Source organism: Myotis lucifugus, unplaced genomic scaffold, assembly GCF_000147115.1.
Source record: "Myotis lucifugus unplaced genomic scaffold, Myoluc2.0 scaffold_76, whole genome shotgun sequence".
Lineage (NCBI taxonomy): Eukaryota > Metazoa > Chordata > Mammalia > Chiroptera > Vespertilionidae > Myotis > Myotis lucifugus.
In genome coordinates, this window is record NW_005871124.1 from 3,488,742 (window position 1) to 3,507,938 (window position 19,197).

Here is a 19,197-nt window from a genome sequence, read left to right on the forward strand (position 1 = left end):
GTCCACTCCTGTACCAAGAGCTTACAAGTAAAGGGACTAACATCAATGGAGCATGTATTTCCTTCACCTACAAGAAGTCATGTGTTGCTCCTTTATAAAGAGTTATAAGCTGACACGTGCCCCAGTTCCTTACCTGGCTATTTCACCAATGAACTTGGGAAATCACCACTCTGGCTTCCCCATCTCTTCAAGGACACCCTACGAGGATTTCTAAGACCTTTCCCATCAGTAACATGTAACAGTATCTGTGAGTCCGAAACTACCATTCATGAGCACTCACCTCTGCCAGCATTGAGTTTTATTGCTTTACATTACAAAGGTTAACAAATTTGGATGCCCAGCACTCTTCTAAGTGCATTAGCTCTTTTCACAACCCTATGAGGTTGGTCCTATTTTTATCCCCATTTTGCAGATGAGAATATAGAGGTACAGAGACTGTAGTGGACATTGTGATGCACTGCCCAGACCCCCTATCAAGAATGAAGGGCTTATTTTTAGCTGCTGGAAGTATTGCCAGAAGATGACCTTCTGATAGCAGTCCTCTTTGGAGATTGCCTCAGATGAAGAAAATTGTCTTGCTCAAGGTCATGCCTCCTTCCAGCAGCAGTTACATCCAATGACTGATTATCATGGGGTATGAAGACTCTTGGAACAACTCTTAAGGGCCATCCCTAGCTCCAGAGCTCCCTGTGGGGACAGCTGAGGCCTTCATTGGAACTGTAACACAGGCCCAACTTCTCCCTCTGCCCACTCCTGTTTCCTTCCTCTCTCACAGGTGTTGATACCAAATGCTGTCCCTAGCACATATCCTGTGTGCTCTTTGTTTCAGAGCCTGCTTCCTAACTGTTGGTTAGTCTGCTTCCTAACCAGCACCAAAGACAAAGTAATTTTTTCTAGGTCACAACTAGTACGTGGGAGAGGTGGTATCTGACTGACCCTAGAGCACACAATCTTAACCACTTGTTTATATTCCCTTCCTTACTGAATTATTTCTTTAATCATTTCAATCAACTCTATGACATAGTGACTATTATCATTATCCCATTTTACACATGAATAAACTGAATATTGGAGAAATGTGTAGTGACTTGTCAAGAGCCACACTGTTAGCAAATAGCAGACTAACAAACAACAAAGACCTTGCTATCTGGCAGGTTTAGTTAACAAGTCACTATTGTTGTTGTTTTTTAAAATATATTTTTATTGGTTTCAGAGAGGAAGGGAGAGGGAGAGAGAGATAGAAGCATCAATGATGAGAGAGAATCATTGATTGGCTGCCTCTTGCATGCCCCCTACTGGGGATCGAGCCTGCAACACAGGCATGTGCCTTGACCGGGAATTGAACTGTGACCTCTTGGTTCATAGGTCGATGCTCAACCACTAAGCCATCCGACTGGGCAAGGTCTCTGTTTTTATCCCCTATGTTTTGCTTAGTATGTCCAGAGCTAACACACATACAGTCATATATTGTGCACATTATAACACACTGTATACTACCAGGCCTTTTATCAGAAAACTAAACAGGCTGGCTTCATATAATACATTCAGGAATGAGGTATCACCCAGAGCCTAGCCATGCAAAACCCTCCCCCCCAACATTCCATGAACTTGTAGGATTTCAAGCATTTGCTCACACAGTTCCTTCTGCCTAGAGTGCATTTCCCAATAGCCTTTCTCTGCCTTCTACAATCCTCAAGTAAGATGGGTATTATGAAGCCATTTTTATTTCTCTAGGTAAGGCTAGAGTATCACTCCCTAGGTACCCATGGTATTTGTATACCCCTCTACTAGAGTACTTACCATAGTAATTAGTGCCATTACCATAGCATTAGAGCAATGTTTGATGTTCTCTTTGATCCCCATTCCCACCCTAGCCCCCAACACCATCAGCTCCTTCACAGCAGAGAGGGCTTTTCTTGGAATCAAAGTTTTTAGCACAAGGCTTGGAAAATGATTGGCACTTAGCCACTAAATGCTGAATGAACCTATTGCTATTGACATATTTTACACTCACCATATCAAAAAATTAACTTGTTGACCCAGTAACTAATCAGGTGTTCTCATAGATGATATTTGTTATCTTCAGAAAGATGATGAAAGGGCTAACCAAAATCATTACATACCTTCTCACAGGTATAGATTTTAATATTTCTTTGACTGGTTTTCATGAACAGATCAATTAGTCATTTACATTTATTCACACTCTCTTTTAATTATACGCTTTCAACAGCCTTTTACTCACTACTCTACATTTCCTATTTTGTTTAGATTGAGCTTGGCATTAAATTACTGCTTGGTTAAATATTACTCTCATATTCATAATAATTACTGCTATATCATTAATTCACACCTTGTTATCAAATACAATTAACTAAACACCAATGAATCATATTTGGATACGAAGCACTGTGAATGCTAATAATCATTGAATTATGCATTTTGTTTGTTTGGGTAAATTGTGTGGTATATGAATTATATCGCAATAAAGATGCTAAAAAATAAAACTGATTATCAGTATACTGATTATTGTCTATTATATGCTATTTGTATTTTCTCATACACCCAATAAGAAAAGTGAGGTTCAAAGAGGTGAAGTGACCTTCCAGGATGACAAAGTTGGTTATTGGTAGAATCAGGAGTGGAGCCCAAGTCCCTTCACCTTCAGTCTTGAACTCATTTTGCTTTTATAATGTACTCATGTTGGCACTTATACAGTTCCATTTGAGGAAATTTTTCTGAACTGTAAACTCAGTATAAAGGTACTTCTTCTTACAATATAAGTGAACACTCTAAGTTCCTATTATGATGCTGCAAACTTCTTTGGTTATATTGATTGGGGTTGTTTCTTCAAAGGACTTAAAGTGAAATGCAACCCCATGATGCAGAATTATGACTTCTTTCATGAGATTTACAATTTACGAACAAGATTATGGATTTCTAACATTCACAGAAACAGAAGAGCTACATGAACCTGTTTAGAATTTGGATTAAAATGAGCACACTTTTACTCTACCTTCCATATTGAGTCATGATCCCAGGGGGGAAGTAGGTCGTGTAGCAGCCTCCTGAGTACTGATCCTCACACCAGTTCTTCTCTTCATAGTGCACCGGCTGCATGGCAGAGTGACAAAAGCTCAAAGAAAACTCCAGAGTAAACCACACACATTCTAATAAGCTTCATATTAAAGAACCATCATAAGTCTGAAGTAGAGCCTTATTATCCTGATGTTTTTTAGAGATATGTCTTTGGGCAGGTAAATATCCTTGGTAATAAAGTAAGAAATTTTGACTTCAGAAAGTTTTCTCAGTTGGTTCATTCATATCTCAGGTACTGCTCATAAGCTGCAACTGTTTCTTTCCATTTTAAAATTGGTCTTAACTATTAATAAGTTTTGGTGCCTAGTGGTTTCAAGACAAGTTTTAAAAAAGATTTTTGCTTCTGGAGTGGCTGGAGTAGAAAAAGCAGAAAAACATGTCTGTCAAGGAAGAAAGATGATTGGATTCATGTTTTGAGCTTTGTTGAAGGAAGCTAGACAGACAAATTAATGTTTTCATGGGGTATAGGCAATTCTGTTGATGATACTCATTAACAACTATTGGTCTGAAAAATGTCTGATGGCCAGCCCTCTGCCCTCTCTGCATCTGAGGGTGACAAGCACCACATAGGCACCCTCCTCTGACTGTTTCCTGCCAATCAGAAGGAAGGGTGGACTTCATCTTCCACCTTTCCTTGCTCCCAGGACTTGCTTCTTTCTACACAATAGACAACAAAGCAAGCATAAAGCAGGGAAACCATGAGTTCTAGGGCCCTACTGATGAGCCTATCCCTGCTAGTCCCTTGAGGACAAAGCAAGACATCCCTCTCTCTTAGGGAAAGGGTTGAGAAGCAGCCTTACCTGCAAAGCTTCTTGGGATCCCAGAACTTTTGCATAGAGCTCACAAAGCTTATTCAACCTATGAGAGGAGGAGTGGGGGCAAAAGTGAAAATGAAGGAAGTGAAACAACATATGAAAGAGGCACCTATCCCCTCATTCAAAAAGACTGTGAGCCATTGCTTCCACGTGACATTTCATTTTAATTTTTCAAAACAAGGCACTTGGTTCTATTTCAAATGTCTTAAATCAATGAGGTCACAAATAGAAAATAAAGTGAGGCATTGCCTGAATCACTGGGGGGCACACAGTAATTTGTTCATTAATTTAAAAAATGTTGTGTTCCTCTTAAGCAGTGGTTCTCAACCTTCTGGCCCTTTAAATACAGTTCCTCATATTGTGACCCAACCATAAAATTATTTTCGTTGCTACTTCATAACTGTCATGTTGCTACTGTGATGAATCGTCATGTAAATATCTGATATGCAGGATGGTCTTAGGCAACCCCTGTGAAAGGGTCGTTCGACCGCCAAAGGGGTCGCGACCCACAGGTTGAGAACCGCTGCAGTCTTAAGTGTCATCAATCTGCTAAGCACTGGAGATTCTGGGAGGATGCAGACGTGATCCTTACTCATCCCTTTCCCACTCCACTGCAAAGCAATAGGCAAAGCAGAAAGAGAAGGGAGCAAGAAAAGCTTTAAATTCTGCTTCTATCTCTTATGAACTGTAAGGTCTTGAGCAGGTTACTTAAGGTCTCAGAATTTAAGTTTTATCAACAAACTCACATGATCTTTTCATTAATGATGTAAAACAATGTGATCCCAGGAACTTGTTAGAAATGCATTCTCCCCAAGTAAATTTTTAGCTCCTGAGCTATATTCATTTTTGTATTCTCAGGTGATATGGGTATTATGTATTCTCCCTAACTTCTTTCATGGTATCTTATGTACAATAAACTCAATAAATATTTATTTGAATACTTGACTCTTAAGTTATAAGCACTGTGCCCTTGTACAAGATCCTTATAATTAACACAACAGACATGTAACATTGGAAACACGTATTTTTAGGCAGTATTTAAGTTAAAAAGTTAAGTAAAATTGAAAGGCAGTCAAGTAGACAGAAAAGAGAGGGAGGTGAAAGGGAGGGAAGGGAGAGGAAGGAAGAGAGAAGCAGAGAAAGGAAGGAAGGAAGGAAGGAAGGAAGGAAGGAAGGAAGGAAGGAAGGAAGGAAGGAAGGGAGGGAGGAAGGAAGGAAAAGAGGGAAAAAGAGAAGCACGATTTTTCTTACCTTTCTTCTTTGGTAAGACGTGCCAGTTTTACGGTTTTGTGGGCAAGGATAAATCTAAAACATACAAACAAGCAAAAAAAGGAGGAAATTAATTGCTGCTTTCATCTTGGCCTCATTTCTATAGCTACACATGTGCCTAGTACACAAGTTAAAAGTAAAGCCAAAGAAACAAATTATACAGTAGTTATTTAATGTTTTGCTATTTACATGTTATATTCCAGACACTGAAATGCACCTTCCATTTTAGGGATTCGAGAGGCTAAAGATAGATGACTAGCTATAATTTCTGCCTATGGTAATACTATGACTGACCCACTTCTCTCTACATAGCTGGTGGCTAACAGGAATGTCCAACGAAGTCATGTCTAAGCCTTTCCAATTTCATCCACCCCATTGTCCTTTGGTTCTATCTACCCAATGGTATCTCCCTAGTGGCCACCCTTCTACTAGTAGAATCTGCCTCCATTTGTAGCTGTATGATCGCTTTCCACCTCGCAACTATCTTTGATCTCCCTCCTCTGACCCTAGACCAGTGATGGCGAACCTATGACACACGTGTCAGAGGTGACACGTGAACTCATTTTTTTGGTTGATTTTTCTTTGTTAAATGGCATTTAAATATATAAAATAAATATCAAAAATATAAGTCTTTGTTTTACTATGATTGCAAATATCAAAAAACTTCTATATGTGACACGGCACCAGAGTTAAGTTAGGGTTTTTCAAAATGCTGACACGCTGAGCTCAAAAGGTTCGCCATCACTGCCCTAGACTCTCTCTGAAATAAACTCATACATATTCTAGGGCTCATATTAATTTTGACTGTTCTAAGTGACACCTCTCTGGAACAGGTTCTGTCCCTCAAGATATGCCCCCATCTGTGCTGGTCTTCCCTGCCAAGATGGGGACTGGGCTGGTCTTGGCTCCTCTCTAGTGGGACTTGGAAAAACCTCATCATTCCACATAAATACCATTGATGTTCACATAATGGTAAAGTCTCCATAAGAAGCCCTCTTAATAAAAACCCTAAATCAGGTCTTCATATCATGCTTTCACAAAAGATAGCTTATGGAAATATATCAAGTCACAGCTTCACATAAGAAGCAGAAAATTAATATAGCAAATTTTAAAATGTTGCTGGTGTTATAATTTCTTTCTAAATATTTATTCATTGGAAGACAGTATTTATAAAAGAATTTTTCTGCTGCTGGATTGGGAGAATAGTGCTATTGGGTAAAAATTTATTTTTAAAAGTTTGGGACATTATCAATAGTATGGGAATACATTGTCAACATCCAATAGCATTCATACCACCATAACTGTGCCTTACCCCATTATGGCAGCATAGTTGCCATCAGGTTTGGTATCATCCAACGTGTAGGCAACTGGAGCTTCCTCTCCTTCAATAATCATGGTTCCGCAATAATCTTGGAAGGACAGCAAAATGGAAGAAGACACTCATCACTCTATCAAGATCCCCATCGCAGTTACAATGAGCGCACAGAGCTCGAAACCGTCATTTCCAACATGATCTCCAGAACAACCCGAGCAACAATTTCAGCTCATTCTGCACAAAGGGCTTGCCTCACTCCCCTCCTGAACAAGATATATGTGATTTCAACAAAAGACTGTGACATGGTGAGACTATCAAAGCAGAATCTAAAACGTTATAACAATATCCTACTACAGTGCACCCTACCTCTTGGCCCACCATTTACTTGCAAATTGAGTTTCTTTGAACAAAATTATAGTAAAAAACTCTAAAACAAATGTACAGAAAATCCAATAAGGGGGTTTCAAAATGAGAAAGAAAGAACAGAGAAAGAACTTGGAGGGTGTGCACCGCCTTGACCTGCATATGAGCAGACACACCCGTAAGGCCTTTTGACCTGCACTTACTTCTCTTTCTCTCTCTGTCCTCCCACATCCCTTCCCACTGTGCATTCCTGAGAATCAACGTCCTAGTCAGCCACTGGGATGAGGGGTGTTTGTATTCCACTCAGGTGTGCCGAGGCAGGAAAAACACTGAGAAAAACTGCAAAGCTCAGTGACGTTCTTTACCGAGAGTAACAATGACAAAAGCAGTAACAAACTACAATCAAACAAACAGAAATGAGCTCTTAGGGGAAGATAGGTGACCTGAATCATGTTTGCACAAGTTTCTTTGACCTTCTCCCCAAGGTCTTTATTTAAGGAAAGTACTCACTCTTTTTCCTCCAAAAGGGCTCTTTATAATAAACGATGCACTTGATGACTGAACCCAAAGGCACACGAGTGATCAGCTGGTTTCTCATCATTGGCAGAGGAGGGTTGAAATGAATCTTCATGCCCAGAGTAGGAGGAATAGCACTAATCACATACTTAGCCTGGAAAGGGGGGGAGTGGTTAAACATTGTTGGTGGGTTGTGCTTTTTCCCTAATGTTTCTCCCTCCATTAACTCTTCTCTCCACTTCATTCTCTTCTTAAGAGAAGAACTAAAAGGATCTTGTTAAAACCAAAATGAGCCTTTATTGTTTCCTAGTTCAAAACCTCCAATGACTTCCCATCACACTTAGAGTCAAAACCAAGTTCCTCCCAGTCACTTCCAAGACTTCCAAGACCATACAAGTCATCTCTGATCTCACCTCCTCTTATTCTTCCCCTCAATTCTCAATTCTGCCATTTTGACCAACTTGCAGTTCCTTCATCATGCCAGGCTTGTTTCTACCTCAGGACGTTGGCTCTGACTGTACTGTCTACCCGGAATTCTCTTCCCTCAGAAAGTTATATGACTTAATGCCTCATCTCTTTTGGTTCACTGCTCAAACATCACCTCTGAATGAGTCCTTCCTTGATGACTTATTTAAAATTACATGACTAGTTGTCCCACCCCCACCTCAGGGCAGACTCTCTCCCCCTTCCCTGCTTGATTTTTCCACAGCGCTTGGATATTTTAACTATATATTTGATTATGGACTTTCTCCTTCATGAGAATGTAAGCCACCTGAAGGCAAATAATTTTATCTGTTCTCTTCAATGTTCTGCTCCCAACTCCTAGAATACTGCCAGGCACATAGAAGGCACTTGGTATTGATCAAATAAATATTTTATTTGTTTTTCTAATTATGTAGGAGCCCAATACAGAGGGTTGATAATAAATGTTTTTATAACCCCCCTCCCCCAAAAATATTCTGGTTCTCTTTTCCTTTCTTTCAAATAGAGTTAGCTTTTCCACTTTTGGCAAAGGGATGATCTATAAAGTCTGGAACATTCTTGATTTTATTTAAGCTTTGGTTATCTATGGGACTCTGGCCTCTTTCCCTTAGTTTAAGGCTCTTGGTTACCTCATACACCTCATGATTTAGGGTCTCCACAAGGACATTTTCTCCTGTCTGGTCAATATGAGTCACAGGCCTCTCCAGCTTCACTTGATCCCCAAGGAGGTCCATTATCCGCTCACACACTTGACCAGATCCACCCACAAATTTCCTCTCCTGCAAAGAAAACAAGGATTAAAAAGATAGGTAGGAAATATAGTAATGGGTATAAATTATTAAATTGGTAGTTTTTTCACACATATCTTATTGTGAGAATATATATGTCAGTCTTTCATTTTAGGCAGTGGTGATTTTCTGTTGAAATGGTGGAGGTATGGATAGGTACCTGCCCTCCATTGGTTGTTGAGATGATCCTGACCGTGCCTCCACACTGCTTCACATACCATAGGAACCACAGAGCAGAGACCTCATGGGTCTCTGCAGTGACACACAGGTTCACAAAGAGAGTAGCGAGCTTCTTTGCAGATCTACTCAGGAAGAAACAAGAGAAAAATTAGCAAATGCAAAGGAGCATCAACTTAATTCTCTGGAAATTATTCAAGCAATATATTTATTTGGCTAAGTTTGGCACAATTTAGCAAGTCACAGAAAATTGTCACTAGAATCCTGTATTATTAAATACTAGAGGCCTGGTGCACGAAATTTTTACATGGGTAGAGTCCCTAGGCTTAGCCTGCAATCAGGTCCGATTTTCCCTGGTTGCCAGCAGCCGGCCCCGCCCCCTGCTGCCGATGCCACTGGTTGCACTCTGTGTGTGGGGCGACCAGCGGGGTGATCAGGGCCCTGCTTGTTCGCACCCACCTTGGTCTGGTGCCACCCGTGCCCACCACCACCCACCCCTGGTTCCCCATTCCCCATTGGGTGATTAGAGCCTGCCAGCAAGGGGGAGGGATGGAGAGGTTGGCTGTTCCTGCCTGCTCGCCGGCCCCACCCCCCACTGCCAGTCGCTCTATGTGTGTGAGGAGACCAGTAGGGCTATCAGGGCCCTGCTTGCTCACACCCACCTTGGCCTGGCACTGCCCAAATCTACTGCCACCCACCCCCAGTTCTCCATTCCCCATCAGACAATTGGAGCCTGCCAGTGGTGGGGAGGGACCAAGAGGTTGGCCAGCAGGCCCCGATTGGGTGATCGGAGCCTGCGGGCTGGGGGCAGCTCTTGTGTTGAGCGTCTGCCCCCTGGTGGTCAGTACACGTTATAATGACCGGGTGTTCCACCATCCGGTCGATTTGCATATTATGCTTTTAGATAGATAGATAGATAGATAGATAGATAGATAGATAGATAGATGACATCAGACATTTGGGGAATATGAGATTTACTTTCCCCTTAACCAAAATACCTTACACAGAATCAGCTTGTATTCCATATTCTGTGCTGTCATGATTTCTCCCCACACAGTTGCTATGCTTCCAGTGATCCCCATCTCAGTAGAAGGCATCACCTTTCACCCAATTGCTAAGGCCAACACTCTAGAAATCAACCTTAATTTCTCTCTTTCCATCACTCGCCCCTCATCTAATCCATCTGAAATTCTTATTGTCTTTCACCACATTACTCCACCTTCCTCACAATCAATTTAGCATATTTTCTTGCCAGGAGCATTGAAATTATCTACACCCAATCTACTCATTACACTTGAAGCCAGACGCTTTATGCCTCCCTCCCATCCACAGTGCTCTTTCAAAAGTGTAAGTCAAGTCATGACATTCCCTTGCTTATAACCCTCCAGTGGCATCTGATCATAATCAGAATAAGATGCAGATCTTTTACTGTGGCCTCCAAAATCCTAAGTGATGTAGCCCATGCCTACCTTCTCTATTTTTTTTCCTGTGCCCTCTCTACTTATTCTAATGTCTCCTCAGAAAGAAGAACTCTTATGTGTCTCTGAAAATGAGCATTAACTTCCATATTCCCAGCACCCTGGCATCCTCTATCATTTTACTATAGTGTAGTTATCTTTAGAACTCTTTTCATTGTCTTAAATTATCTTAATTGTTATTTTATTATTTTTATTGCTGTCTTCCCCTCTAGAATATCACCAATGATAATATAGATCTTAACTTTCTTGCTCACAATAGTATTCCCCTTTAATAAAAGTACCTGGAACATAGTAACTTCTCAATAATTACTTGTTGAATGGCTGAATGAATGGTTGATGAGAAATATCAAGTAAACTTTATTTTTAAATTATCTATAATGCACAAAGAATATACTAGGTTCTGTACCAAATACAGAATTAGTCATAGTTATCTATTCATTCATTATACTGCCTAATGGAAGACAAGCTCAAAGAATGGATGAGGGGAAAAAATCAATTAATAGCATGTAGATAGGTGAACTTTTGCTTGGAATTAACAGGTAAATGTCAAGAGGTTATATCCTATCTGAAGGCATACCAGAAAGTGAATGGTTTCATATGATTCTAATGACTCAGTTATATCTAACACACCTGAAAATTCACCAGTAATATGTACTTTGAGATCTTTAAATAAGGACCAATCCTCCTTTTGACTTTTACATAAGCTTTGTGTATTGCTAATCTGGTTATGTCTGACTCAGAATTTGCCACCTGGTTGTGCTGTTGACTATGGGTGGAATAAATAATACTGTGTTCTATTTATTGAACTCTTTCACACTCCATGATTTTTAAACCCATTGTCTTATTGAATTGTCATATTATAAAATAGTTATATTTTAATATTTTTTTACTATTTTCCCCCAGTTCATAAGTTCAAAACAGTCTCAGAGAGGTTAGTAATATGTAGTACACAACTCACAAAACGGTACAACTTCAAACCACATCATGCCTGATTCAAACCTCATTATTTTAATACCTCAGAATGCTTTATAATTAGTCAACTGTCAAGTTGACTCACCAAGAGGCATCTCTCTATTCTAGTGTACCTTTACTTTGGAGATTTGTAGAATCGCACATGACACATATACTAGTTACTGACAATGTTTGCAGCCATAAAATTCTGACAGAATTTTTGTGAAGTTCCCCATCATTTAGTCAGCAAATAGTATAATACATATGTTGAAGTAACTTAGAATTAGTTTTGTAAAATACTCATGATAACTGGAGGGATGGAAATTGCTGACTTGTGGTTTCTTTGCAGAGGCAATTTGTGGCATCTATCTAAAGCAAATATCCAAATATTGGTTTAAAACTTTCAAAGTGAAAACATCCTTTGCTGTTTCCTGATGTCCTGTTTCTTGTATTCCTTGTTTTATAGGTGAATTGAGGTGGCATACCATAAAGGGAATAATAAATAACTAAAACAATATTGGGCTAGCTAGACAGCCAATATTAAACATAAAAACATTGCTATGATTGCAGTTGTTATTGCTGACAATTTGGTAAGAAAAAGTAATCCTGGTTTGAAATGGAGAGAGATCTAAAAGTAATTCTTTCTGGAGGGCCAGGCTATTTCTAATCCTTTATTTGATTTACTCTGGAAGTTTTAGTGAGAAAAGAAATGAGAAGAACAATATTTGAGGAATAGAAGGTCAAGAAAGCTGGTGCAATAATTTTTGATTCTTTGTCCTGTTGACTTTTTAAAAGATAAATGTTATTATATTTTCTGCATGAAAAATGTATGCACATATAAAATTTGGAAAATTCACAGAATAAAAAATAAGAGAATGAGTATCTCCCACGTTTCTGCTTCCATAAAAACAATCACTAGTCTCGGTCTGATGCATTTTTTTCTAGTTATAGGTTTTAAAAAGGTTATTTACATAGCTGACCACATTGCAAATTTAATATGTGCTTCCAAAAAGCATTTTACAAATAATAACTCTAAGAATGAACAACATTGGTCTTTGAATATATGATTGTGCTTTTAAAACCAGAAAATATTTATCTTTTATATTTTGATTAGGAAAAGTTAGAAAATTACCTTGTTTTCATATATTCCTAATATCTAGGCATGCTTTATTTTGTCAGCCAACCACAACCTAGAATTTCACTAAAGGAAGGACTAGGCCAAGGACTATGATAGAAAAAGTCAGATCTCTATGATCCCAAAGGTACACAATTAAACTGATCTTCAAAGAGTTTTGAAGCTCTCTGGGGAGAAAAGACTTAAATGAATTTATTGAAAGCTTTTCATAACATATATAGTCCCCAGCACTGCCAACCAGTTATAAAATGAGTGCAGGTAATTAAATACCCGATTTTATATGTTTAATATTAATATTTTGAAAATCTAGTGTATATAATTTAAAATAAATTCTGCAATTTCATTACAATCAAAATAAATTATATTACAAATTAAAATCTCAAAAAAGTGGTAAATAGCATTAGATAAGTGTTTAAAAGATTATAATTAATAATAGACATTGACTTCATGACAATAAAAGGTTCTTACTATTCCAGAATTGGTTGCTTTCAAAGGTTAAAGACAGGAGAAGCACAGAGATTGTTTTCACAGGTAATTATATGTTAATAATAGTAACTAAAAACTAGAAGTAACCAAAATGCCCAACAGGGTGATAATAGAGAAATACATTACATTATGGTATTCCCTTTCCATGGAATATTATACAACCATGAAATATGATGTTTGATGAAGCATTTTTAAATATGTGGATAAAAGTTTATATTGTAATATTGTGTTAAAACATTTTGATGGATGCCTATTGCTTTTCAGTTCACATACAATTTCTTTTTTAGAAACAAGAACATCTTATATAATAAAAGACTAATATGCAAATTGACCAAACAGCAGAATGACCAGTCACTATGATGTGCACTGACCATCAGGGGGCAGATGCTCAATGCAGGAGCTGCCCCCTGGTGGCCAGTGCCAGAAGCTGGGCTCATGCCTGGCGAGTGCAGTGGCGGTGGCGGGAGCCTCTCCCGCCTCCGTAGCAGCACTAAGGATGTCCGACTGCTGGCTTAGGCCCGAGGGCTCCTGGACTGCGAGAGGGCACAGGCCAGTCTAAGGGACCCCCTCTCCCAGTGCATGAATTTCATGCACCAGGCCTCTAGTATATTTATTGTATATACTCAATGACACTGTGATTTTCTATGTTTAATATTATGATATTTTTCAAGCCATTAAATATTATTTTACAACATAAAGACTGTAGAGTATTATATTTTTAGATGTCCATAATTAAAGCAATCTTCTATTATTAGACATTTACATTTTATCTTTTAAAAATAATGATTTGAATCCCCCTTTCTCTCCCTTCTTCCCTCCCTGTATGCCTTTCTCTCTGTCTTCTTTTCTCTCTCTTTCTTGAAGCTAAATTCCAAGAAGCATGGAAGGACAGTCTCCTTGAACTTAGCTTCCATTTTTCTTTCTTCATTTACCACAAATTCACCAGGCCTATGAACTTATAACCCTTTCCATTTTCCTTGCTGTTCAAGAGCAGTGAGTGTCTTCAGGTGTCTATATAGATAGACTTCATAGTTCATATATAGTCCCCAGCACTGCCAACCAGAATTTAAAGCTTAGATCATGAATAGTTGCTTTCAACACTACATACTTTTCATTTAATAAAAACAGTCAATCCAGTAATACATGTTTCCTCTACAGTTGTAAACTATACAGACATTCTCTAGAAGTTCTTTTCAAATTCTTGAAGAATTGCACCCATAAGGTGTTTTAAACACATATGTTAATGCACCATCTCTACACTTGACCACAAGTGAGAAACACAAAAGTATTCCTGCATCAACTTGATAAATCTTTAAGCTAATGGTCTTTAAGCTGTTCTAAGTAAAGGAGGTGGCACATTCTGGTCTGTTCTGGGCATTTTATGGGATAATACCAGATTGGTGGTGCAAAACTCTGACAACTTTAGGGCAGAACCCATTTTCAATATTTTTCAGCATTCCACCTGGCCAAATGGCATGGTTTTAGACACAAAGTAGGTACTTGTCGCATTCGTGTTCAATAGGATTCTAAATTAACCTGAATGACAGTCACAATAAATTCCTGTGTCTAATGGAAAGTCTTACTCAGTCCAGCAGATCTTGTCTAGCAGCTCCTTCATTGTCATGTGGTCCCACTCTTCTGCAAGGGGTGCCTTCCATGGAGCATCATTGGGAATCTACATTCAGATGAGGATTTGGGGGGGGATTTAATTTTATACTTTAAATAACTATTTCAATAGTATTAAAAACTCTAACTTAAAGAAGGAAAATGTAAGTTTTTCAAATCCCCCAATCGTGACTTTTGCTACAAATCCAATGCTGTCTGTGTAGCTTTTCTATACCACATGATCCATATTTAATTTATGATAATACTTTCTGCACAGTAAATGAAGGCTATATTGTAATTGGTTTGTTTCCAAATAGCAATTAGGAAGTTACTTATTTAGGGAGAACATTTATAAGTTCATCTCCTCATTAAGGATTAGACAGCCATACCAAATCACATCTAAACCCGAGTTTCAGGTCAAGCTCTGTGTGTATTTTCTTGTGGGTTACTGGTTTGAACAGGGTGGTGACTCAAATACCTGGAAGTCTTGTTTTGTTATGTTCTGAGGATTTTCTAGATTAGAAACATTATCCCAGGAAGGGAGAGTAATATATGATCTTCTCCCCTTTCACAAGTAATATACAAATAGCAATCTGTTGGGTATCTCATTCTTTAAGAGGTTAGAAACAAGTTCATGTTATTCATTTCACAAATCTTTACTGAGAGTTACTATGTGCTACACAATGTGCTAGGCATTGATGATATGTTGCATCTCCTTTCTTTTAAGGATTAAACTTATGAAAAATACAAATGTAATCACAGAAGCTCTGAAAAGCTTTACCTCTTGTCCCATGTCATCAATTGTCCGCCAAAGGTTGTTATGGTCTAGGTAGGTAATTGGATTCCACATGGGTGGTAATGGGCCCCTGAATTTGTATGATTTGCCCTGTGAGATATAAAATATTTTTAAAGGAAACATTGACTACAATGTAAAAGTAGTTAAATCTGCCAAGTAAAATGTCTGCAAGCAAAATCATGTTATCAATATGTGATACACACTCCTTATGGCCTTAGAACTCTACTTAACATTTTATCAAAGAGATTTCAAACAAAATTCTGTTAACTAAATAAATTTGAGCCAGATGTGAAAGAGATACATAAAAATGCAAATCAATACCACTCACCTGATTTTTTGTTTTAGAAACTTTTTTATAAAAATATTTAAATGTGTAATAGAGTTATTATTCTTTTAGTAGAATTAATGATATTGCTAAAAATTCTGTTTCAATTCCTAATGTGGGAAATGGAAATAGAGTCCCATGAAGAAAAGCTACTTGAGGTTTTCAATAATTTCCAAGGATGTAAAAGTTTGAGAAGTGCTGGAATAGAACTGCAGAGGAAGGGCAGGATGACTTTCAAGAGGCCAACAGAACTGATTCAAATGGGCTCAGAAACTTGATAGTTGTGTGACTATAGGCGAGTTGCTCAACATCTGTTGGTCGCTTATCTTTAGATTTTGAATAATGATACCCATCTCACAGGGATATTGTAGAAATTAACTGAGATTATACAGGGCAAACAGGATTCACTAACTAAGTGGATGTTGCTGACGGTTCTGTGATCGTGATGAATGTTCTGTCATTTATGGAGCTACGACTTACCCATAAATCCATGTCCACATTTTTTATTAATTTCATTTGGATACATTCCTAGAATCAGAATTCCTACCATGAAGATTATGTTTGACTTTTTAAAGCAGACTTGCTGAAAACAGCAACCAACTTGATCATCACATGGTCTTATTTTGTAGCCTGTGAGCTTCGGTGGGCCCAGTAAAAACATCTGAAATCTGCCTTCTGCATTCCCTACCTGACAAGTGGGGGAGCAGCTCTCAGAAACAACCTGGCTTGGTGTCATGCTCATCACTAATATCAACGTCAGTGCTCCAGATGCCCTGCTTGTCTCTTGACCCTTGTCCTCTGGAGGCAAAGAACTTACACCTGATTTCTGTCCCTTATGATTAGCCCCTTTGCCATCTTATCCTGATGCTGACCCTATCTCTCTGCCAGTAGAAACAGATGGCCTGGTCCTTCTTAGCTCTGGCTCCTTAGTAGTAAGTAACCTTTCCCTACCAAGGAGTTTTTCCTCTGCTGTTCCTGGGAATCTTGCCTTTCTCACTGTGGGAAGCTGGGGTAGGCTGTGAAGCCCTCCAGAACTCAATGATTTTTACAACTATTGGAAAAGACTACATTTGGGCCATGAAGCTTTACTTTTTATCTATATTTCTAGTTTAGAAGAAAAGAAATGTAATCTTCCCCATGAAGGAGGTGGATGGGGAGTGCTGAAAACTCTACTTAGGCAAGTAGCTTTCTTCTGTTCATGTGTTCACATTTCTAAGCACCTGGAACTGGCACCGACACTGTCTTCTGATTGTACCATCACATGGGTGAAGCTAGAGGGAGGAGCAGACAACATGGCAATGTTTTTGGAACCTGCAAGCAGCACTGAAGTACATGAAAGGCCTGAAAATCCATGTAGGGAGAAATGGGGAAGATGGGGGTGGGACCTCATATGAGAGTAGGAATGTTTTCTCTTGGGAGGATTAGTGAGGAATTCCCAATCTTCTTTTTCTCCATGATCCTCACCAATGATTCGTGAAAATGAAAAATACAGCAATAGCTGTATTGTTGCAAACATACTCAGACTGAAAAGAGAAAATTAAGAGGAGAAAAATTGTAATCAAATGCAAAGCATACAAGGCAAATCTCATTTTTACATTATAGATGTTAATTTTAAAATCCCGTTAATGTTCATATGAAAGTTTGTGCCAGGAGCAAGACTGAATTTGCCATCTTAGAAATGTCTCCAAGGACCTTAAAAGCAACAACAAAACATCTCTTATTATATATTTTTGAGTTATTTAGGAAAGAATATTGGAGTTAGAATACACATGATCTCCAAATTCCAATGAATTTTAAATGTCTAAATATTGAAATCTTCCCTTCCATGCATTTTAACATGCTTTGCCAGCTGAATTAGCTTACATATAATCTTAGAGAAAAGAGCACTTTAATCTCACTAAAAGAGATTAAAATCCTCTATAAATAATTTGCACAAAAGGCAGTTTTCCCAGCTCTAATGTTCAGTTTAATTAATATATCTAATGTGGTTTTAAATAGACACAAGTATGAAATGCTTATTAAAATGTCCATCATTAAAGAGATGCAAAAATGCATGCTTGTATAGATATGTTATGGTTTTAAAAATTTTACTACAGAAGCACGATATTATGATAATATATAATTGGTCTTTGTCCCAGTTCCTGGCACAAGAGTTTCAAAATGTTTGGAATTCCTGAGTGATAAGGGTGAGAGGAGTGTCTTTTATTTTTTAGAACAAACCTCTTTCAACCCTTCCTGAGTTTATGCTAATGAGGTGACTTTTTGTGGACCCCCAAATAGCCTCAGGATTGCCAGAGGAACCAATTATGTGATTAGAAGCTTGGCACTTCTAAACCATCCCTGGAGCTACAGGGAATGATGAGAGGGCTGGAGATTCATTTAATCACCAAATGGAGAATGATTTTCACCAATTATGCCTACATAATGAAACCTTCATAAAAACCCCTAAACAATGGAGTTCAGAGAGCTTCCAGGTTGGTGAACAAGAACCAATATGCCTGAAGTGTGGTGTACACAGTAAATATATAAATACTCTCTAATATCATCATTACTGTCCATATACTGTTCTTTTCACAAAAGGTATTGCCAACCATAATTTAGAGTGTTGGCTCAAGACACAGACTGATGTTTGATCTTAGGTAAATTACTTTACATCCCTGACACTTTCATCATGTTAAATGTGGGGAAAGGAACAGGGCTGAGATGAGGATTAAATGAGATAATATATAGAGAGAATGCTTATAAGAATGTTATTATTATTTTAATACATACCACAATGCCCCTTTACAAACACATCTTGAGCCTCCCATGAAAAGAGGCTCTCTAGACCCTTTAAAGGAGGCAGAAGGTGCAAAGCTATCTGCCCTGACAACATCACTCAGCATGCTGGGATTTACCAACAGGAAAAGTATGCTCCAACTGTTCACCCCAGCATCTCCTTGTCAGGGAAGGTGCTCATCCAGTCACCTTCTCTATCAAGTCCTCTCTGAGCCTGCAGACCTGCACCCTAAACTCCAGCCTCAGAGAGCCACTCAGCTAATACCAAACAACTGCACCATTTTTCCAGCCCAACTATAGCCTCTCTGGGTTCATAGGCTTCTACAAAGTAGCAAACTACACGCCAAGGATCCATAGTGAATTTACTGAATGCCCAAAGCGTTAACAGAGGCCTGTGACTCCAGAATTAGTCTGCCATTCTCTACAGAGAGATTCTCACCAAATGGCAATTTATATCCTTGAATTTATCCAACACATCATGTACTAGTTAGTATTCTACTCTTCATGAAATAACCAGTTCCATAGTTGGCCTCTGATTACCAGTAATACTAACTTTTCACTGCATATATTGTTTGGAGAAAATGTTTACTTTCTCTAATGGTACAAAAATGATGATTCACTTAGACGAGCTGGATAATTCCTCCCAAAGAAATTCAATGCTTTGAAATAAGAACTCCACTTTGAAAGAAATCAAAGAAGACTTTATGCATAAATAGAAAGGTTTTCTTGGCCCCAAAGGGAGCTTCGCTACTATGAACATTGATCCCTTGTGGTAAAATTGTGTTTATTTAAAGAAGAGTCACTTGTTGAGGCGGTGAGAA

The 19,197-nt window shown here is 38.5% G+C and overlaps 1 protein-coding gene across 1 annotated transcript in view; it reads right to left on the reverse strand.

The window, feature by feature from the left end:
• MAOB (monoamine oxidase B) overlaps positions 1-19,197 on the reverse strand; it is a 60,394-nt gene that overhangs the window by 3,264 nt on the left and 37,933 nt on the right. Inside the window, exons 4-12 of the mRNA XM_006090567.3 lie at positions 15,259-15,363; positions 14,456-14,547; positions 8,806-8,947; positions 8,487-8,636; positions 7,369-7,528; positions 6,493-6,589; positions 5,163-5,216; positions 3,897-3,954; positions 3,014-3,111 (exon numbers count right to left, since the gene is read on the reverse strand). Of these exons, the coding sequence (XP_006090629.1) occupies positions 3,014-3,111; positions 3,897-3,954; positions 5,163-5,216; positions 6,493-6,589; positions 7,369-7,528; positions 8,487-8,636; positions 8,806-8,947; positions 14,456-14,547; positions 15,259-15,363 (956 nt within the window). The remainder of the gene's footprint in view (positions 1-3,013; positions 3,112-3,896; positions 3,955-5,162; positions 5,217-6,492; positions 6,590-7,368; positions 7,529-8,486; positions 8,637-8,805; positions 8,948-14,455; positions 14,548-15,258; positions 15,364-19,197) is intronic.